The sequence below is a fragment of the Cygnus atratus genome, chromosome 19 (genome assembly GCF_013377495.2).
Source record: "Cygnus atratus isolate AKBS03 ecotype Queensland, Australia chromosome 19, CAtr_DNAZoo_HiC_assembly, whole genome shotgun sequence".
Classification (NCBI taxonomy): domain Eukaryota; kingdom Metazoa; phylum Chordata; class Aves; order Anseriformes; family Anatidae; genus Cygnus; species Cygnus atratus.
This window is the reverse complement of record NC_066380.1, coordinates 10,411,267-10,433,704: the sequence shown is the minus strand read 5'-3', so window position 1 is coordinate 10,433,704 and position 22,438 is coordinate 10,411,267. Positions and strand designations below refer to the sequence as shown.

Genomic DNA, 22,438 nt, shown 5'->3' with positions numbered 1-22,438 from the left:
TAAATTTCATTTTGTGTTCTCAGCCAACCAGCCGGTTTCTACCTTTTTTCCCCCTCTCTTCTTCTGTTCTAATATCTAGTCCTGGACTGGCTCTGTCATGTTCTTGAGCTTGTTTTCATGAGATTTCTCTTTTTAGAGTTGTCTCTTGTTTATTCCATCTTAAGCTTTTTGCTTCCATTAACTGGTCAGTGATCTCTAACTCAATTTGTCACCTTTTCTTCATTTGGGGGATGTTTCCTAGTCCATCTTTTTCTCATTTAAGCTGTCCTTTGCCTATTCACTGCATTTGTTTGTCTCTGTGATCTTTCAGCATTGAATCATCAAAACTTTTCCAGAAACCAAAGTTTTATATCGTTTCCAACTCCTGTTCCCATATTTTAAAATGTTGTTACAGAAAATCTTTCAAATGCATGACTTCTTCATCTGTATGTTCTCTTAGTTTTGCTTCAAACTCCGAGAAAGGAAAAACTTATTGAAAAAATCGGAAGTTTTATTTTTCACTTATCATGCAGACTTCTTTGTGCATAGTCCTACAATCTTAGGCTTTCTCTTTTTTCTCAGAATCTCTCTCTCTGATTTGTGTTTTTTTTCTTTTTTTTTGATCTTAGTGACCAGAAGAAACTTGACCAGAACCTCCATTATTCTCATTATTTTCCAACAATTCTCTTTTCCTTTCTTGTCACATATGTTACTTTTTTCTTTGAGGTGTCCCAGAACATTGTATGTGTTTTTTCTCATTAGTTAATGAGAAGGTGAAGCAGAAAGAATGTAGTCAACAGTCGCCATCAGGCGAAGAGCACAGTAATGGAAGTAGCCCAGGGTTTAGAATTGCAGGTTGGATGTTGGGCAACAGATTAAATCCTTTTAACTGAAACTTTGGGACAGGAGCCTTTATGTGGTGCTAATATGCCTAAATAACTCTCTGCTAATGTAGAGTTTAAGTATAGGGGTGACACAAGCTAATTATATGGAATATACCTTAAATGCTTTTCTATTTTGCTGAAGTGATGTACTAAGTGTGCAGTGCCTACGCTGCAACTGTTGGTGTCTCCTGACGAAAAATGTAATCAAGTTGTCACCAGGCTCTCTTGAGGGAATATGCTCAGGTTCTGCAGTACGAGGCAGTAGGACTCTGTCACATTTTCTGCTTAAGTAAATTTCACAGTTCAGAGTCTAATCATGTGTGCTTGCCAGAGAAGCAGAAATGCTTTGATTTTGATTTTGTATTGCCAGCCAAGCTGAGTATCAAATTGCATCCACATCTGCAAGAATATCTCTGTAGTTCTCAGTCTTTCACAGGCACCAGGTTAGCCCTTTCATAGCTGTTAGCTTGCTAGTAAGGAATCCTGCGGATCCCTTCAGAAACAGGTTTCCGTGGTAGGGAGCTTTGGGCTTTTCATTTTTGTCATGCCAGTCATGTGCCAAATGGATGAGAAATGAAAATTCCCCAGTGAAAGGAAGGAAACCTAGCTGATAATGTAGGAAAAAAAATCTGTTCTCTTCTTGTGCATGAGGGTGGGCTTTTACCTTCCATGCTAATACTCTTGAAGCTGTATAGCAGTCAGTGAAATAATAGAGAGCTCCAGACTGAAATTAAAAGCTAGTTTACATTTAGAGTGCATTAAGTATTAAGATACGTATCTTGAGAGAGGAAAAGGTGTAAATGGCTTATTGATTTCAGCAGACAGCCTACGTGGGTGGAGACTTTGGGAGCTAAATAAGCAAGTAGAGTAAAAATAATGAGCTAAAGCATTCAGGAGATTTCGGGGGGCTTATTTCTCCTTTAGAGCAGTTTAGAAGGGGAATAGGACTGGGGGTTTTGTGTGTGTGTTGAGGGATTAGGGTTTTTTGTTTCCCAGAGTTTTTTTTGGGGTGTCGTTTCCAGCTCCTTTTGTCCTTTGCCCTGAGTCACATTAGTGTGGTAAAGTTCCCATAAGATAACGTGTTGCTTACAAGTGCAATAATAATAGTTCATCAAAACCAAGGTAGTCTGAGACACCCTGTGTCGGAGATAGCAAGGGGTGTGGAAACCTCAGGGTGAGATAAAAGGGGCAGGAGAGGAAAGCTGCCCTGCGGTTTTGTAATCCTGTTTTGATGGCTGGACTTGAACTGGTGCTGAATGTCAGAGCTGATGCTCAGTTTAACTTGACTAGTAGCACGTATGAATGCAAGGGTATGAATGTGGTGAGCTCAGCATGGACTCAGCACGTAGGGATATACTCCTACAAATCTCTTCTGTTTCAAATTCAGGGATTTCAGTTGAAGAAATCACAAGCTTCATTACTGCAAAAAGAAATTGAGGCATTGGGTGAGGAAGAATAGAATAGTCACGTGTGATGGACGTGAAAGCTCCCCACAGTACCCTGTGTGATGCACTTGACCCATCATTGTCAGCTCAGGGTCTCTTGCTGCAGCTGTAGGACTAACTAATGGCAGAACCGACACTTTCAAAACTTCAGGGCAGTATTTCATCCAGGCTGTGAGGAGCTCCTGGAAAGTCTGCTTTTAATATCACATTCTGGGATGATGTATGACTTTCTCTGAATTCTGCCAAGTTACAGTGAGCCACAGCCTTATTGCCGGAGAGGATTGTCAGTGAAGACTGGCAGTGCTCCTTCCACATGCTTTTCTCCCCACCTTTCTATTTTTTAGGCTAAGAAGGTTAGATGTGATGCTTGCGTGATTTGTGCTTAGTTGAGAATTCCTGCACATGCAGGGGTCTCATAAGCAGATTGCAGTTGCAGATTGCAGATATGGCAGTTCTTATCTTCGTTGTAAAGGGAACATTGATGAAGGAAAAGAAGTGTATTTCAAATTCTTTTTTGTTTCTGCCCATGTGTGGCTTTAACATAGCTCTGTCATCTCCCTCAGTGTGTGCTTCACCTACTGGGTCTGCATGCACTTCTTGCTTCTTTCTGAATTGTGCTGCCTCTTGCGAAATGCCCGCCTTAAGGTGGTATACCATGGCCCAACAAGAATTCAATTGCTATCAATGCTTCACGGGAACAGAAAAGGTACTGTACCAGGTGTACCATCTAGGGAACTGTGTGATCAGCTCACTCCTGTGGAGTAGTACTTCAGTAAGAATTGGAGTGCTTACTCACAAGATGCTGGGATGCAGTGATTCCTAGTCTAAAAAGAATGAGAAATAAGACGTTCGCTGACAGTGATTGGGTGTCTGAGAGAGAGATTTCCCTCAGGCCTAGTGGTGCAGAGTTTGCAGTTATCACTGGCAGAATGTTCCTAAAGTTCTTTGGTTTGGAAAAAGTGCTAGATATCTGATTTCTTTAATACTAGAGACCTTTAAGCATTACTCAAAAGATATGGTATGAAGATCAGAAGCTTTGTTAGAAGACTTTTCTGTTCTTTGTGGTCTTTGCAACAGGGAAAGGGAATTATTTGAACTTCTGAGCAGGTCTCTTTTAAGAGTATCAGGCATTAGATACAATACGGTTCTGATCTGAAATAAAATCTTGTGAGCATGTGTGAGAGTAAGAGGTGTAGAATGGCAGGGAGGGACAGTCTTCGGGGCAGTACAAATATTTTTCTGAGTCATGGGGATCTGGGTGAATGGTGATTTTGGAGAGTGGTTCATAAACAAGAGCTAGCATGGCTCTCATCCATCCCACTGCATGGGCTTGTTTACCAGTCTGTACCTGTTCCTACCTTGGGGAACTACCTAAATAACGCTTCTTGTTTTCCAGGATAATGCGGGAGCAGCCGAGTGTTGTGCTTGGTGTGGCTCACACTGTTGTAAAGAGAATGTCCTCATTCGTGAGGCAAATTGACTTTGCCCTGGATTGGATGGAAGTTGAGGCCGGGCGCGCTGTTTACAGGTAAGATGTAGACAAAGTTCTGTGTTGTTGGTTCAGTATTCAAGTTTTCAGTGTTAAGGAGCTGTGCTCCCCCAGTAACATATGGAATAAAAACTCTTTGGAATAAATTTATCAATTCCATCAGGTTTATGTTTGCCTATTTTGAGATTTCTTTTTTCTTCTGCAGTACTCTTCAACACTGCTTTAGTGAGTTGTCTCCAGTGGTTATTAAAATCCTTTCATACTATTCTTCGTACTTTGTTGTCTTAGCAAGCTTTTAAAGTGACATAATAGATTAAGACGTAGACAGTTGTATGTTTGGTGGTAGTTTCTGCATTTTTAAGGGCACGAATATCTTTTGTTCATGAAGTTTTTTGGCCTTTCTATAACAAAGAACAGAACTAAACAGTAATTTGGATAGGATTATTCAATAGTAGATTGAAAATAGGAATTACACTTTATGTTTAAGGGGTAGAAGTTATCCTTAGGAAAGCTTAATTGTATGGATTTTGTACTGGAATGTAATCGAGGCATTATATGGTTGCATTGGTGGAAGAATAAAAGTCTAATTTAGTGTGTGTAACGCGATTGTAATTTATATGACTATTTCTGCAGCACTAATGCTAATGGAAACTTTTGATTACTTTGTGTATCAAAACAAATGTAGTTGTCAACATCTTGTGAAAAGCTTTTGGAAGTTTAGTTTTAACTCCACTACCAGAAGTATTGTACTTGGCCTGCGTGCTTTGTTACGCTGGAAATCTGCTTACCAAATAGCATTCTTAATCATGCAAACATGATGTGGCAAAAACTTCCCAAGCAACTAACATAAGTGCACTAAAATCAATCTAAATTCTGAGTCACTCAGGGCTTTTTTCCCCTCTTTGACCTGCAGAATCTCTCTATGCAGCCACATCAGCCTTGCAGTGACAGCAAGCCCCTGCTGTAAGCAGTAACGAGCCTGTCATCTCCTCCAGAGATCACTTGTGTCCTGGGCATCTGTGTCCAGACCCAATGCTTACCAGTTGTTCAAAGCCTGTACGTTTAAACATTAAAACATATTTCCAAGTCACCTTTTAACAGGTGTTTGTTCAGTTTCCTGTTTTCTTACGTTTAACTGTTAATAAAACATTTTCCTATGGCCTCTAAGGCTGTTAAAGAAAATTGATCAACTTATTAAAAGACTTCAGATGCATCTGCTGAGCGAAGAAATTCATGAATGCTTGTCATTGGCTGTTCTTTCTGTAGGCAGGGTGACAAGTCAGACTGCACGTACATTGTGTTGAACGGTCGGCTCCGCTCTGTCATACGGATGGATGATGGAAAAAAGCACCTGACTGGTGAATACGGCCGAGGAGACTTAATTGGAGTGGTAAGGATCAGTTGGAAAAATGAATGGTTCAGATGAGAATTTGGTGTTGGTATTGGCCCTACGTAAAACAAACATTCTCGCTCTGGTCAGGTGTTAAGTCTTAGTTAAGACTTTTGACACATTGTAAAGACGGAAAATCACTTCTACCTGGAATCTCGTATGATAATACATGAATGGGATTATTAGACTTGATTTAAAGACAAAAAAAATAAACAACCTCCCTCAGAGATGAGCCAAAAAGCCCATCACACCACTTTTTTTTTTTTTTTTTTTTAATGTGGGTTACATTTGTTTCTGTGTTGGGGTAAGTGCAACTGCTAAAATAGTTCAGGAAGAATTGAAGGAATGTGCACTGAATAGTCAGATGAAATGCAGTATCATAGAAAGACTGAGTCTGGGGCCCCTGCTGGTGTCAAGTCTAACCTTCACGTTAGCAGAGCTAACTTCAGGTCTGCATCAGGCTGGTCAGAGACTGTGCAGTTATTTCAAAGGTATTAGTGCAACTTTTGACTTCAAAACTGTACTATTTATCCATGTTTAACTTCTCTCCGATGTTTGGTTTATTGTTTGTTTCTCAGATCTAGTTGAACAATTGAAACAGGAATCCTGCATCATAAGTGTGCATGACTTGCTTGAATTTTGTAGTAGAAGGCTTCTGAAATGCTGAGATTTGTTCAGGCCCTCTTCTGCTTTCTGAGTTGAAAAGTAAACATTCACTGGTATCTGTTTATAGCCAGAATCAGTGTACCTCTGAAGAAAGAAAACATGTGAGTTGGTAGTAGTAATAGAGGAAGAAGTTGTTTATAGAGACCAAGAGGGAGAGAATGGACTGCAGGACTCTTTTTCCTCTAGAGAACCGATTCAAGATTACGTTGATTGCAAAAGGTGGTATGTCTGATCCAGAAATCGAGTTCCTGTCTTCTGCTTCCTTACTTCTTTCCCTTGATCACTGTAACGTCTAATGGAGAACTCTGTGTTCTGGGGCTGGGGCAGGAGTACATCAGCATGTGAGACCTGGTAGTCCCTGATGGCAGGTGGGTTGCAGGCTGTACCTGCATTGTAAAATATTTGCAGCACAGGTCTCTGGTACTTGGAGACCAGCAGCTGACCTAATATCCCAGCTATTTTGTTTGGGAGAAGTAAGAAATTTTCATCTAACAAGGGCAAAATCTTTGGGCCTTTTCAATATGTGCCCACAGCTGACTGTGACTTGCCTGGTAACTTTAAGTTGTACACCGTTCTGATGTGACTGCAACAGAGTTACAAGAGACGAGTCTGGTGATGCTCCCTGCAGAACACAGAGGTGTTCTGGACTAGTGACTGTACCACGTCTGTTTTAGCTGCACGTGGACAGCCGTTCAGGATGTCTTCCCAAGGTCAGTGCTACTTCTGGTTTGGGACTGCGTTTGGAGAAACCAGTCTATTTTTGCTGCTAGGCATGCCTGCAAAATTTTTTTTTTTTCTTTTGGGGGCATCTCTTTAGGATACCTCATTAGAGGTAAAAATGATATAGTTTGACAGGAATAAAGCATGTGTGACTTTTGTGACTAACTGTGCTGGTGTGAGGTCTCTTAGTGTGTGAATAAGGCGCTGGCAGTTTTGACACGTACAGGTATTTTCCTGCTCTTGTTCACCAGTTGCAATCAGCAGCCACACTGTCAAGCTTCTGGAGTTTTGCAGAGCTCCCAGATTAAGATAACCGAGCTGTTCTACTTTCTGAAAGCAGTTTTGGGTGACAGTGGAGCATGTGGTCGAAATTCTCCCTATCTGTATAAGCAGTGGTGCCTTCTTTGGCTTAACATTTCATGCTGGCTCAACTGTTTATCTGGTGAGGAGAGAGGTTGATGCAGTGGATGGACTGGTATGTGCTTGCTGTAACAGTGCCCTGCTCGTGGGTGAGTTCCTGGGCATGGATACAGAAATACCCGTTTAGTTTATATCTGAACTACAGTCACTTTTCTGGATCCATGCTATGACATGAATCATTTGAAGACTTTTGTGACTCTGTGGACGTCATCTACTCCTTCCTACCCATGGCTCCCAGGCCCACTGACTCATGCTGCCATTTGTTGAACGCATCTCGGTGCTCTGTCTGTCTTTTGAAAAACATGGGGGAGGATTTGTAAAGATTGCCAAGATTAACGTAGTCGTTCTTTGCAGAGGGCATTAGTAAAATGACATTTCTCCTTTTAAAAAGATTTGTTTATCCCATTCTGCAAGATCTGTTATAAACCTTTAAAAGCCTGCTGTATGTTTATTTTTTTTTCTTTGTTCTTCCAGAAAATAAAGGGACTGGAGGGTTCTAGGTGCTTGCAGGAATTAAATTAGTAGCTGGTATTAGTAACTGGTAGTGTGGTCAACCTGTGTTGTATTCTTCCCTGAAGTTTCTCCAATACAACTGTGTCATTCTGAACTGTGGACACTAACTTGATACAAAAATCTTGTAATCAATGTATTTTTGTTTATTCCCTTTATCTCAGAACTTTAAAAATGCTATGTGTCATACGCGTAAGAGATGAGTATCTGTCATTTCTGCTTTCAGAGGAAAAGTCCTGAAAAATGAAGGATTTCAGACAAGATGTTAATTTTTCAAGCGTGTGCAGGCACTCCCAAGGCTTAACTTGTGGCTCGAACTGTTTTGTTCCGTATACTGACTCAGTGGCATCTGTTCCCGAGGTCTGTCAGTTCAGGGGGAGAAGAACAGATAAGATACTGCAAAGTTTGCTTTCTTTGTGTTGTTACTTGGAGTTGACCAGAGTAGTTATGTGTGGGAAACGTTCGCTGTTCCTCGAGCGCCTCGTAAGAGGGACGATGCCAGCTGCTTGCTGCTGCTGATCCTTTCGATGGGCAGTTCCAGCTGCTGTATCAGGTGATGTCAAAACTCGCTGGAAGGCCTTCCATGTAATTGTCAGAGGACAATGATGGATCTATCCAGTAGTTCCCTCATGTATGAAATACAGTTGATGATAGTGCTGTTGTCTAGAGACTCTGGTTTCACCCATTTAGGGGAGAATCTTTTAATTTGTTGGTGCCATTTCCCACAGATTCACATGTGGAAAAATGTTGAAGCTTTATCACGCTGTTACGTAATTGTGACTTCATTAAATTGCCGTTTGAGCTAAAGGGTAAAATGAAAGGCACCTCCTCTAGCTTTTTTTTCCCATCATGTCCAGGTGTTCTCCAGAAGAAATTAAGGGGAAAAAAAAAAGTAGAACTCTTGCAGAACAATCTCCTGCCAAAGAAAAGTTATTTGTATACTGCCCTCTCCCCTCAGATACCTGGATGGAGACAGAACCTTCAATGTAATTAGCTTTTTATGAGTTAACACTGTGGCTTAAGTGGAAAGGCTGTGGTGCTTCTAAGAAGACAGAACACCAGACAGTTCTTAGGGAAGTTGATGACAGCTGTTGAGCCTATAATATTTTTAAAAGCTGGTCTGTTGCATACGTCATAGCTAGACTTATCCGTGGCCACCTGCCTCAGAAAACTGCTGTCTTCAGTATCTTACTAGAAAACCAGCTGGCTTTCAAAAAACGTCCTGCTGGGGAAGTAGCAGCGATGTTTTGGTTACTTCAAGATTCTTTCTGCCTCTCTCTAACAGCCAGGGCGCCCTTCCTTAGTAGTAGGATTGTACCCATTCATTTACGGGTAGCAGAACCAGTGCAAGAGGATATTTGTGCCCTACCATTTTCAGTGCAGGGCAGCACAAGTGATAAATTGCAGAGTGCTCATCTGCCAGTGCTGCAGCATACCAGTTCTCCTCTGCAGGAAATCACACTTGGTTTTAGAAATAATGGCTATTTTAAGTTTTTTTTAGATGTTAAGCTCTTTGTCTCATTAATATTAATATAGTTAAATGTGCATGGCTTTTTTCTGTAAAGAGTTGAAAACCAAGAATAATCTGTAAATGGCTTATGATTTCCTCAGGGGTTTGGAGCATTGTCCTTTTGAAATGTAACATTGCTAGAAATCTTTAATTGCATACTAATCCTCAAAGGAAACACCGGTATCAGGATTACACTTGTCGGGCTTTTGTTCTTTATCAGTGTTAATGTTATCATACACTGCCTGCTTTTGACAGTGCCAAAGCTAGCTGAATATCGTTGTGCCCTCAACAGCAGCACTAACACTGGGCAAGTTCTGCTCTGTTAAGGCCATTTTGTTTTGTAATTTTGAAGAGCGTGGATTCTTTTTTATTTTGCCCATTAGTTGCATGTAACTTTTTTCAAGCCATGAATTCATTTCTAAAGCTTTAAGTGAAGATAATCTTAGGTAATCTTAGGTGAATTCAGGTTAGTGCACCTCAGGTGCTCTGCACAGGCTGTATCTATGGAAATTGGAGGCGGATGAGGTCCAAGAAGTCACCTTAGTATTGAGCTGGAACATGTGGTTCTGGAAGGAGGTGTTCTCCTTCCATCTCTTCTGCCGCCTGTCTTGGTAATATGTTACTAAAAATTATTACTTGCCTAGCATCTTAGGTGTGAAATTGTAAAGAAAAAAAATAATGGTATTTACCAGCAGAGAAGTGAGATACGGGAAGACTTGAGAAATGAGTTCATATTTGCACAGCTGAATTAGTGTCAGACTGAAATTAGAAGCTCAGTGTCCTGATTTCCAAACCTGTTTTGGGGGCGTTCTTGCTGGAGTGAAGTCACTGCTTTGAGTTTTCTGAATCTTGGCTTCCTCGGGGCTTCCTCACTTAGTGTGAGCTGTTGAGTAGTGTATGTTGTTCAGATTCTCTTATCTACCACAATTTGTTCTCTTATCTACAACAATTTATCTTATATCTTGATTTGTCTCAAGTTCTAACAGCTGAGGAAGGTAGGAGACTGTTCATAACTGAAATAACATATAACCGGTGTTAATTTATCTGACATTAATACTATGTGGGTAGGTAATCTGGTTTTGTAGGTGCCACAGATAAAACTGCAGAGAGCTTTATCTCCTTAGCCAAATGCTCTTTAGAGAATATAAGGATCTTTGACAGACAGTGATAGATGTGGTGACGTGCTGGATTTCAAGTAGGTGACTTCATTCATCAGACTGTCACTCCATAAGCTAATTTGTGTCCCTTCTGCTTCCAGCTAAGCTTCCTTTTGATAACATCATTGCTATTGTCCATGTATCAGTTAACTTCTGGTACAGCTTCTGATCCCCACTTCAGGACCATCCCACATTTCACTTGTCTTCTGCTCTTTTCTCCTTCCCATTTTGAGAAATGTTGCATCAAACTCGACTGGCTTGGAAATGGTGAGAGTTAATACCTCGTCCCCTTTAACCTTTGCAAAATGTACAAGTAAGTTATTAGCAAAAGTTTTTTTTCTTGATTATAAATTTTCTTTTGGCAAGCAACATTAAGTAGAAGAGAATTGTGATCTCTTTTATCATGACAATGCTTGGAGGCCTGTGAATAGTGGGACGCAGAGTCCAGCAGAGATGAAAAAAAGTATTCATGGAGGAATAGTCAGCAGTGAAGAATGGGGAAGGATGTTGCTAAAGTTCTAGCCGGGGTTGGTATGCCTGTGATGTCAAGCTGAGTCAAAGGCAATCAGATCTCTCCCTTGTAGGAAAGCATTTGAGCAGGTCACCATGTTCTGTTCTCTCTTCTTCCATCGTTGAAATTCAAGCACTGTTTCATCATAACAGGAGTGTGCCCGTCAGTGGTATTGCTCTTCAAACAGCTTCAATAAATTTCATGGATTTTTCTTTTTTGGTGGGTGCTCCAGGTAGCATTTGGTATACTTGTGAGGTTTTCTGCTTGTTTGTTTTTCTTTTGTTTGGACTGTCATGTTATATTAGGGGAGTGAAATGTGCATGCAACTTCCCATCTTTTCTACAGCCACATGTAAATAGGAGTGAAACTTAAATACACTAGGGAAGTCTGTTAGCAATTTCCTTTCCCTTTTCTGTCCCTTCATTACATTCATTGCTGCAACAGGACTGTCATTGCACTGGTACAAAATGCAGGCTCAGTCCTCTCAGGAGAACCTGACTTCCACTGCCTTAATTACAAAAGGTAGGAAGCTCAGTCTTAATTTGTGCATATATTCCATGTACGTGTGTCTGTAAGTGTGTATATATGTCTTGTATGTGTATGTGTATATAAATCTTATTTATATGCATATAAATAGGAGAGAGGGGTTTGGATTCATTTTTCTGCACAGCAAAAGTGCTGGATGTCCTCAGTCATGGGGTTAACTTGGCACACAAAGGATTGCAGAAGGTGGTTGTTAGAACAACTTTCAAGAGTACATGGTGTACTGCATTCATCCGCTGGCACTGCTCCCACAAATGGCATTGATTTGCAGCTTGTCTGGTTGCTTTTCCCACTCATTCATTGCTTCCAGCAGTGTCTCCTCCTTTGTCCTTTTCAGATACAAGCAAGTTAACGTTTTAGATCCTTCCTAACTGATGGCTAGAGGAAACATGTTTGAGATGAGCTTCATGTGTTTGCTGCTTCACGTGCAAATCAGCTCAGGAAGGGCCTGAGCGCAGCTTGTTTAAACCAGAAAAAAACCAACAATGTTCCAGGTAGCGTTTGGTTGCCCTTCATGTAACATTTATTATGTTGCATCACCGTCTTCAGTCGCAGCAGCCTCGTCTCCTGTCCTAGCGTGGCAAAAGTACCGCTGGGACAATCCACGTGTGCGTGGCTTTTGTCTGCCTGCACTGCTCCGCTGCTTTGGGCTGGCTTTGGAGATGGGAGTGTGCTGCTGGTACCTGTGCATCTGGTTTGTTTTTTCCCCGTTCCTTGAGCATCCGAAACTATCAGCAGGTGTCAGTGTTGATATTCCTTCTTAGGCCTCCGCCAGTGCATCTACACTTCCTTGGGTAGTCTGTTAGTCCCTGTGCCTTGTCTCCTGGTGTCTTGCGGCAGCCCTCCCCTTTCTTCAGGTGCTGCTGTTCCTTTTGCCAGGTGCGGTCAGGGCACGGGGTGGGCGCTGTGTGAGCAGTGAGAGGTGCAGGTTTGGCACGTGGGAGCTGTCTGCCTTTCCAGCTGAGAGTCCCTGGGGACTGTGCCGGGAAGCATCTGGCTGCAGTGCTGCACCGCTGCCCAGAACAGCCCGTTTCCTCCTCTGGTGATGAGGTTACGTGCATCAGCATCGTGAAGAGAAGAAAACGCCTCATAACTATTTTGGCTGTTACCAGAGTTCTTGCCCTTGTTTTGTTAGGTGCAGTGCTGCTTTCATCAAAACACGGGTGGATTTGTCCCGTCCCTTCTCCCCAGCTTCTGTTCTGTAAGAGTGTGCTTGTTCGTGGGCTGCTAACCCTTGCCAAAGTGTCTTGAGCAGGCACGAAAACTGTAAAGCTTACAAATACCAGGCTCACGGGCAGGCAGTGATTGGGGAGTTCACGAATGGGGATTTGGACGATGAAGATTTTAAGTCGCTTAACTTAATCTTTGGGCTCCTAACCTTGCCAGGGTCTTGTTAGACCTGAGCCTCACGTTTCTGCGGCTGCTGCTGGCTCCTGCTGTGTTGTGCCTGGAGGGTGGCAGTGCAGGGGTGGTGCTCCTCCTGTGCTGGGATGACTGCTGCTTTTTATGAGCTCGTAGCAAGGAAACGATTGCTATGAGAGGAAGAAGTATGATATGCAAGAGAATAAAATATTCTTGGGGTAGGATAGGAGCAATGAAGGAGGAGAAACTGCAACCAGTGTATTATAAACATGGAGGAGAAGGAATGCACAGAAGAGCCACAAGTGTGTAAATTTGCTGCTGATGGAAGGTCTGGGAGAATGGGATGGTGAATATAAACACTATCCTGTGGACTTGGGTCACTAATTCAGGCTGGACCCATGTACTAGCATGCTGGGCAGATTTAGAAACATGTGGAAAAATAATGTAGGTAAGAAATTGTATTTTGAAACTATTTGCATTTTACTGTTTGATTGTTGGAGAAGTTGCCCAATAACTTGTTAGCATGAGGCTGAATTTGTTTGGAGAAGTGATATCTTTTATTGGGCCAGCAGATGGATTAACATAAAACAGCCCCAGTGTTGGTGAAGTCCTTCTTGACATCTCTGAGATGCTCAAGGCTAAGCGTGGGGAATAGCTGTGCGTCTTCCATTGGCACTATTCACACACTTAGGCAAATATTCAAAGTGGTTTGTTGGATGTAGCACAAAAAGGAATTTGGAGTAATTAGACCAACCTGCAGAAGACGATGCTGCTTGCTGGTTTTTACTTTCCAACTGTGTAATTTGGAGAGCTGTAAGAAGAACTGTCAGGAATGAGTGTTGAAAATAAAGTCAAAAGAGGTCATGAGAATATAAATTGCTTTCTCCCCTTGTTTTAAAGAATTTTTAACACTTTTTCTTTGTAAGGAACTTGTAAACTTGGGTTGTGAATCATGGGCATTGTATGTGATGTTTTTGTCGCTTTTTAATACTGAATTAGGAGAAGATGAGAAAAACCTGTCAGAATTAACTGAAAGAAATGGTAAAAAGAGCACAGGTCTATTTATAGGTTTTATTTTCTTTCTTTCTTTTTTTTTTTTTAATGATAGAAACAACAGAACTGCATTAGTGAAGGGGGGACAACCACCTATGGTAAAACTTGTGATCAGTTACAAGAACCACAGAGTATATAACGCTCAATTTACATCTGCTCCTTGATGCAGATTGCTAATAGCACTTGAAGCATTGCTTCAAGCAGCTCTTGAAGGAAATGGAAGTAAAGACAATGATGTACGGACAGATTTGTGAGGATGTGATGGAGGTAGAAGAGAGAAGAGATGTTGATATTTGCTGTAAACGAGGAGGCAAAGGGTAGACCTTGGAGACAGGTGAGCAATGAACAGAACATTTAACGTTTTAGCATAACTGCTAAAATCAGGCAAATGGTTTCAAAGAGACTGATTTCAAAGCAGAAATAGCACTACTGTGGGTTTGCTGAGTTTACAGCATTAAATAATAAGCAGAGGAAAGAGTAGCTAGTCCTGATAGCGCAGAAGAGATGGCAGGCTGCAGCCTTCAGTGAACTCCAAGAAAACTAGAGGATTGTTTGAGGGAGAGAGGAAGTACATGGGTGAATTAAAAATTAAAAGGCAAAGTAAACCCAACATCAGTGAAGGGAAGAACTTGTTCAGAGGCTTGTCACTCAGGAGGAAGAATGCATGTTAGGAGAGAAGAACCAGAGGACTGACAGATGTACTATTTGTTTCAAGCAAAATATATTGTGTTGACTTGAATTTGAAAAGAGGTGGGAAAGATTTCTGATTCTTTCTTACAGTGGAACAAATGTAGCTGTGTTCATGTTGGAACGGGTAAATGATGATTTTGGTAGTTTAGGAAGAAGCTGAAAGGGAGCCTTGGGTGGTAGATATACCTACTCACAAGTATAAAAATTACAATATTTCCTCCTCCTCTTTAGGGTCAGATTGAAAAAGATTTGGAAAATAATTAATACTGCTATTTATTTATTTGAAATGTTCATCAATGTTATGTTGGTGACTTAGTGTTAGTTGATTCCTGCAGCTGTGGTAGGTGATCTTGATATTAAACTTGTTTTTTCTAACTAAAGAAATAATCTTATGAGGTTGCTCTGCTGATCACAGGTGATTTTATTCATATTAAAGTTTAAGCTAAATCTCGAATTCTTTTATTACTTACAAACCTGAAAAAATAAGTAAGCTTGTTTAAAATGTTCATTGTACAGAGGAGCCAGAAGAGTTTGAATGTGCTCTGAGGTTGAAAGGATTTTAAGTAAGTACATGTTGCTCGGAGCTTGTTTTTCTAAAGAAAAAAAAAAACCACAAAACTACACCTCTTGAATAAGTAACATCTCAAACAATTTCTTAATAAAGAAGAAAAGTATTATTGACTAGGGACAGCTATGACTGTATGGTTAGAATGTGTCTGTCTCCCAAAAAGTGGGAATAGCCAAATGCTGATTTGATGAGGCATGTGCAGAGATTCCCATGTGTAGAGAACTTTGAACTGGTGCAACAAAGGCTTTTTAACCACAGGGTGTGAAGAGAGGAGACACGAGAATGTAGTGAAGGTTCAGAATAATCCTACAGATGGTCTGAATGTTGAATGAGAACTCTTTATCTTCCGGTGAAGAAGAGTTATTATATGAATAGTTTGGGAAAACTAATAAAAATAGATGCTGGTAATGCAGATGATGATATCCAAGGGGAAAGCAAAATCTAAATTTCTTGCTGTACTGCCTGGGACCCAGATGTTTCCATGCTACAATACCGGCATGTATTTGCATGAGAATATTAAAGCTGATGGCAAGATTTATATTGTATGTGTGGGCAAGAGTAGTACAAGATCCATTTTCTGTAGTCAGGTGGGAATTGCATTCAACAAATCTGCTGCATTTGCAGGGGTGCATAGCACTGGAGTTGCAAATACCACTTGCTCTGGAGATTTAAATGGCTCCTTGAAAAGGAGGCTTGAAAAATGTCTCCATCTCCCTTTTGTTCTGCCTGTGGACAAGTTACAATTGAAACAGACAAAGTCACGGTTTGGAGAAAAAAATCCCCGAGGCTTTGTTTTAAAATTTAATTCCCTTTCAGAAAAGATTAGATTTGTAAAAAGACTTGTGACCTGTTTGGAGCATGGTTAATTTTATGCACTTTTTTATAATGAAAATAATGGAAAAGGATATTAGACAGTTCGAGTGTTTTTCTTTATATAAATTGAACTCAGTTGGGTGATGACTGCTCGAGAAGACAGGGTTTTATTTTAACAATTACAGTTCTTAATCTACTTTCAGGATAAGGAAGCTAAATGGCAGAGCCAAAAACTGATCAAAAGCTTGTAGTAGGGGGCAGAGATAAACAGAAGACATTACCCAACCATCTGGGGAGGCTGAAGGGGACCTGTAAATGTGTGTACAATGATGGCTTGACATTCCCTCCCACCTTGTGATCTGTGTAACTGATTTAAAATGTCATTACATGATAAAACATCCCTGGCATCTGAACAAAAACCAAAGGCTAGGTCATGCAAAAATGGAGCTACTTCAAATTTACTTGTGCATTTTTTCATGCACGACACAACTTTTGTTGATATAAGCTCTTCTTTACAAGCTATTTTAGGGAGTTAATATTAGCAGGCTGTGATCTCAGCTTTCTGGACTAATTGCAAGTTTTTGAGATCTAAATGTTCTGGCTGTCTGAACTGTCCATTTTGTGCACATGTAGTCTTCCAAGACGGCACCCTTGTTGTAAGGGGGGTCGTGGAGTCGTGTGTTTTAAATCAATCTTCTTGTAGTGCAGGCAGAAGTGCATGCCTGGCAGAGCTTAGCCAATGTGCAGTGTATTATATACATTATAGTAACTTTGTGTGTCTGAGCCCTTACTTCAGTGATGAAGGCATTATTTCTGTTGGAATTTGCTGTTAACATAAGCTTTCAAACGAAATCTGTAAAAAAATAATTGCAAGCTGATGCATTATTTGTTTCCTTTTCTGCTGGACAACTTAAAATGACACTTAAAAAGTGCCCATGAATTGCAGCCAGAGCGAGGATTTTTTTGTTGCGTATTAACCTCAGTAATTACAGCTGCTGCAGCGACCACCATTTTTCTCTGAATGCATGATGTATGGATATTAAACCCGGTAAACATTGCCTAGTGCTAAAACTTGCAAAACTGTGCACCAGGCTGTTACTAAGCAATTAAATGTTGGAGCTCACGCCTGAGCTCCGAGTGACGCCATCTCGCCTAGCAGGCTATCTCATTAAGCATGTGAAAATATTTCACCAGGGAATTTGATTTCTGCATTTCAAAACAAAATAGGAGCTGGTGATGGGCTCAGGGTTCTGCGGATGGTACAGCAGGGGATTCAGCACACAGCTGCATTTCGCGGAGCAGGGCTTTACAGCCCTTTTTATTTATATTGTGTCAGTTCTCCCTGTAAAGGAAAATATCTCTGTATTAATTTTCATCGCATGATCATTTTCTTCTTTAAACTTCTATTTTCAATAAATTAAATGTTTCTAAATTAAATAATTGGGCACTATATTCAGGCTGTTGCATACTCGTTTTTGTTTACATAGCACAGATACTCATGCCTGTGTATAAAAACCTGGGGAAAAATGAAGCTCCAGTCTGGCTAAAATGTGCCGATTTGCTCCTCTTCCCTTTTAATGTTTAGAAAGCCTTGGTTTTTGCAAGTTTTTTCTAGTATTCAGCTTCTGAGAGTAAAAACTAAAGTATTTCAGGGTGGCATGGAGTGGGGGGAAGAAGGAAAGGAAAAGCAATAGAGAAGTGAGTTTTCTTCTTTCTCTTAGATGGCTTTTTTTTTCACTTAAAAGTGAAGGATTAAAAGTTACAGCAAAAGCATGTAACTTCTGTTGTGATAATTGAGTTTGTTGTGTCCCCCTGGTTCCTCTTCTAGCAAGCCTTAAAAATAGTTCTGCTTGCTGCAGAGATTCACTGTGTGTAAGAACTTGCAGAAGCTCAAACAAAACTACTTTAATACTGTCTGTCTTTTGGTGCTATGGATTCCGGTCTCTGGAAAAACTGAAGCTGTCAGATAGCAGAATGTTCATCTGGGAGATTTGGATTGAATAGATACTGATACTTGCTGCAGACAAATGTGCCTTCAGTAAGTTGGCTCTAAGGGCTCTTGGGGGCAAAAATAATGTTCTGTTTTGAATGTATGTCAGCAAAAAGTATGATTGTCCAATCCTTGGGAATTGTTCAGTTTCTTCACCCCGACGTGCTATTTTTATGACGTGTTAATTACCTTTAATGTTTTGGCTGTGTTATTTCAGGTAGAGGCATTAACCCATCAACCTAGAGCCACAACTGTTCATGCAGTCAGAGATTCAGAACTTGCCAAACTCCCAGAGGGAGCACTGACATCTATCAAACGCAAATTCCCCCAGGTAAGAAAATTAAAACTCTTTTCTATCCGCATTAAATGATATCTTAGAAGCTAAAACTCTCCATTAAGCACCAAGTCCTTTGGGTTTTTTTGTATGATTGATGCATACAGAGAAAACATTTTGTTCTCTGTACCTATCTGATCTGATCTATACCAGGCTTTTACCAGCTTCTCTTCCTTTATCTTCTAATCAATGTTGGCATGTTTTATGTTAGGGCTGTTCTGTATATCTGGAAAAAGTTCACACTAAATGCAGGACATGCGTATTTAGTAAAGTGGAAATCTCTTAGTGGTATTGATAATAAATGGCAGTCTGATTTCTAAAATCGCTTTAAAATGTTGTTATTCACTTGTCCTGCTCACTGGGACTCAAAGTCAAGGCTTGATTGTATGTACCTTTATTTCCAGACTTGGGAGTTGGTTTTCTTCTTCCTTGCATTCCATGCTGTCCATCTTGATTCTGCAACTGCCATGTTTTTATGTGTCCTGAAGATTGATTGCTCCCTTGAATCCATCAAATCATCCATCTTCTTTAATTCACTTGACATTATACCTCTCTCCTGCAAATCTAAGAGTGACGGACTTGAAATTTAATTCTTTTTGTCCCTAAGTGCATCAGAGACATTATACTAAGCACTAAATCGTGTTGCTAGCATTAAAGATGATTCTTTAATGCTGTTGCTTCAAATTATTTCTGACTTTTTTTGCTCTCTTTAAAACATGTACTTATTTTACCAGATTTCTTAAAAAGCTGTCAAAGTGACAAACCTGATTAAAATATTCAATTTTTGCTTTTCGAAGACCATAATAACATTTTTGAGATTTTGGTAACTGTAAAATATAAATGTGTTCATGATTTCTCACATTACAAAAACTGTGGCGGTTTTGTCTGTGTTACTGCAATGATGAAATTCTCCTAGCAGTAAGTGTGCAGAAGGGATGCACGTCAAGGGAAAATAATCTTCCTGGCTTCCCTGTAAGCATAATTTTTTGCTAAAATGTTTTTGAACTTCTGCTATGGGTTATTAAGGCACTTCTGTTCCCTGAATCTCTCCTGAATACTCCTCTGATTCTATTCTTCTCTATTTAACATATGAGATTTCTTGCCCAGGTTTATGTACTGTTAGCAATATAGAACTTCTTGTACAAAACTAGCCATAAACGGGGCGACGATGCCATGGCGTGCTGTCTTGAGTTGCCCTTCTCATTATCACCCCTTGCTGACTGAACGGGAAGCGAGGAAATGAGCCAGGTGGAATTCTCAAACCACCTTTCTCCTTACACAGTGGATGATTTTAAGTGTTACCAGTAGACATTTAAACCATAAATTACTAGTAAGCACTAAACATTTAACACTTAATAATGTCTTGAATGCTAATCTGAACGAAGGCTGTGTTTCCAATTCTGCATTTTTGTCTCCAGCAATAATTAATGTCTCTTTTTCACTCTTCCCTATTTTATCAATGGGCAGAATCGTTTTTCCCTGGAGGGCACTCTATGTAGAGGTGTGAATCTTTGTGATGGAAGTTGAACTTAAGTGCTATGTCTATAGTATAATTTAAACACTTATTTATAATAGAATTCAAATAATCTTCGCACATCTAAAGAACACATTCGATCAGCCACAAGCTGCTGACCTTTCTGAGGATGGAGTTAGTTTTCTTTAGACTTGCATATAATTTGGCTAATCGTTTGTAATGAAATATAATGCTAAAGTAGGTCTTAATGAAAAGTTCTCTCAAAAAGGCCATTAGAGAAACATATTCTTAATTGCTGCTATTTGAGATCTCCAAATTCGAAGATAAATATTTAACTAGTATCAAAACTGAGAATTTGTTTTCATTATAGGGTGATTTTAAGAACAAGCATTAGAAGTAGAAAGGAGTGTAAGAGACTTTAAATAGGGGATTTGTGCAGTTAGTGCCTTCAGACTGTCTTAGGAATGTAAGATAAAATATTTATTTATATGAACTCAGAGTTCTTGTTGTCTTTTTTTGTCTGTTAAATCCACTAGACAAAAGAGAGGAAGGAGAGAAGTGAGAGAACTCAAGTGACAGAGGAAAACAATTGGGTAGAAAGTTTGAAATCAAATAAAGTACGAAGTCAAGTGTGAAGTTCAGGGCGTTAAAGTGGAGAGAAATCTTCAAGCTGTTGACTAATAAATTGCATGCAGAGAAGGAACTGGACAGCAGTTTCCTAGAAAAAGAATGATGGGGATCGAAAGCTGAACATGCCTTAACAATGTCATGCAGTTGTGGAAAATAAAAGTGTTATTAAAATGCTTTTGAGTGAAGAAATCTTTGCATTCCTGATGGTTGAAAAGCTTCAGTATCAGCCTGCAGCAGCATGCTTGAAGGAAGAGGCAGATCGCCTCAAGAGAAGCAAGAGGACAAAAAGATGGCTGACTGGTGTTTAGAAATATTAACCTATAAAAGCAAAACGATTGAATGGTTAAGGGAAGAAAAAATAGCTATTTTCAAGTGTATAAAGCTATCCCCTGAAAGAAAGGGCTTGAATTACTCACCATATTGAGACAGAGCAAATGGTAGTGTACTGAAATTGCAGGAGCTGACTATTAAGGAAAGGGTGATTGTGCTCCCTGGAAAGGCTAAAAGATTTGTATAATATCTTAACAAATCCTTTTGTTTGAGGTGGTGTTCAGTGCTGAGCAGAGGGACAGGCTAACAAACTCTGTCCTATTTTCTCTCCTGCTGTTCTAGTAGAATTATTTATACACAGGATTTATGATGTTTTCCCTATCCAACCAGAAGTAATAAAGTAGTGACCAGATAGCAGGTGCAATAGTTTTGAAATAATTGACTAGGTAGCAAGAGCTAGCTTGTGATTGAGCAGTGGGATATGAAGGATTTCCCTCTTAGTCCTCTGCAAATCAGGAAACTGTACTGTAGAGGAGGAAAAAGCAAACAAACTGTCTCTGTCCAACATAGGCACAGCTGACTGACTGATGAGATTAAGTTCACCTGGGTCTTGCTTGGGGGAATAGAGATGAAATGGTGGTGCTTGTCCCCTGAGCCATGGGAAATGCTCCCTTAGTTCAGAGGAGAGTTGCTTTTGTTTTGGTGTTCTTGGCAGCCTCCAAAGAGCCTACATATCCTGCCTAACAGCTGAGAACGGAGCAGTTAGTGGGGTAGGATTACCACTTCAGTTAGTTACCCTTGAGCTTTGCTATTACATGTGAAGGATGAAAACCCGTATAGTTCTGGAAGTTAGAAGAGAGACTTCATCCTGCATACCTTTCACCAGCCCTGATGTTTGTCAGTGAGCCAGAAAGGGATCTGACTCTTGAATACGTTATTAGAAAATATTACTTATGGTTAAGAAGATTGTGAACATGGGTTGTGCTTGCAGATGAGAATGGTGAGAAATGAGTGAAATAGCACTCTGTAAGGATGAACAGTAATTTGGGTTCCTTGAGCTGTGATGCTCAGTGGAAAATTGCACAGCCGATGCTCGGGGAAGCACCATATGCTTGCCTTCTTTTTTGTGTTTTTTCCTGCACATCTGCTTTGGTCCTGTTACAGACAGGATACTGCTTTGCTGGGATCTTTGATGTGACCTGCCGTAGCTGCTTTTATTCTGGGGGATGAAACAGATGGGTGAGCCTGGGGGATCTCATCTGATTTATAAGTAATGGCCGAATTTTCAGAGCACATGCCCAGAAATGACAGATGTTGATTTCTGGATCCTCCTCAGTCAAATCTACATCTTCTAGGTTCTCAGGGAAGCATCCCAACCTTGAATCATTCTGGATATGGCAGCCTGGATGTTCCCGTCTGAAAGTGGTAAAGTGGTCCACAGAGCCAAACTTCTCCTTAGTCTTCTCAGGGCTCACACCTGAGGACCACAGCTCTCCAGCATATCCACGGGGGCACTCAGCCAGGGAGAGCATTTGCTCCTCTGACAGCCTCCGTGCTTGCTTCTGGTGATACTTGAAGCTTTTCAGAGTTGCAGGAGTGAAATGGAATTGATTCTTTCTATTTTCATCACTGCTTTCAGTTCTGAAAAGTAGGACAGAGAATAAGCTCATGGTTTTTGGCATCATGAAGCAGTTTTGAAGCAGTAGCAAGAGCGCAGAATTTGTTAACAGATTACAGAGATATCCTAACATCAGTGTATAACTTGGATCGCATTTTGGTTTCTTTGCCTCTACTGAGCAAAACTTTTTTTTTTTTAACTTGAAATTTAGACCTGTTGTAGTTGATGGAAATTGCACTGAGAACGTGCTTTGGTGCTGTGGGGAAGTGAACTATAAGGCAACCTTTTCCGTGCTATAAATGCACACTAGAAGTTAGAGTTTTTCTGCATCTTTCTTTTAATTCTCTAAGTCTGCCCTTGGGTTTTAAATATATTCAGAACGCATCATCTTTACCAGCAAGTTCTACTAGTT

At 40.4% G+C, this 22,438-nt stretch overlaps 1 protein-coding gene across 3 annotated transcripts in view; it reads left to right on the top strand.

Annotated features, from left to right (window-relative positions):
- Positions 1–22,438, top strand: part of PNPLA7 (patatin like phospholipase domain containing 7) — a 125,881-nt gene that overhangs the window by 32,083 nt on the left and 71,360 nt on the right. For all 3 annotated transcript variants that reach the window (XM_035564594.2, XM_035564596.2, XM_035564597.2), the window contains 3 exons: positions 3,705–3,836; positions 5,064–5,187; positions 17,918–18,031. In XM_035564594.2, coding sequence (XP_035420487.1) covers positions 3,705–3,836; positions 5,064–5,187; positions 17,918–18,031 — 370 coding nt within the window. The remainder of the gene's footprint in view (positions 1–3,704; positions 3,837–5,063; positions 5,188–17,917; positions 18,032–22,438) is intronic.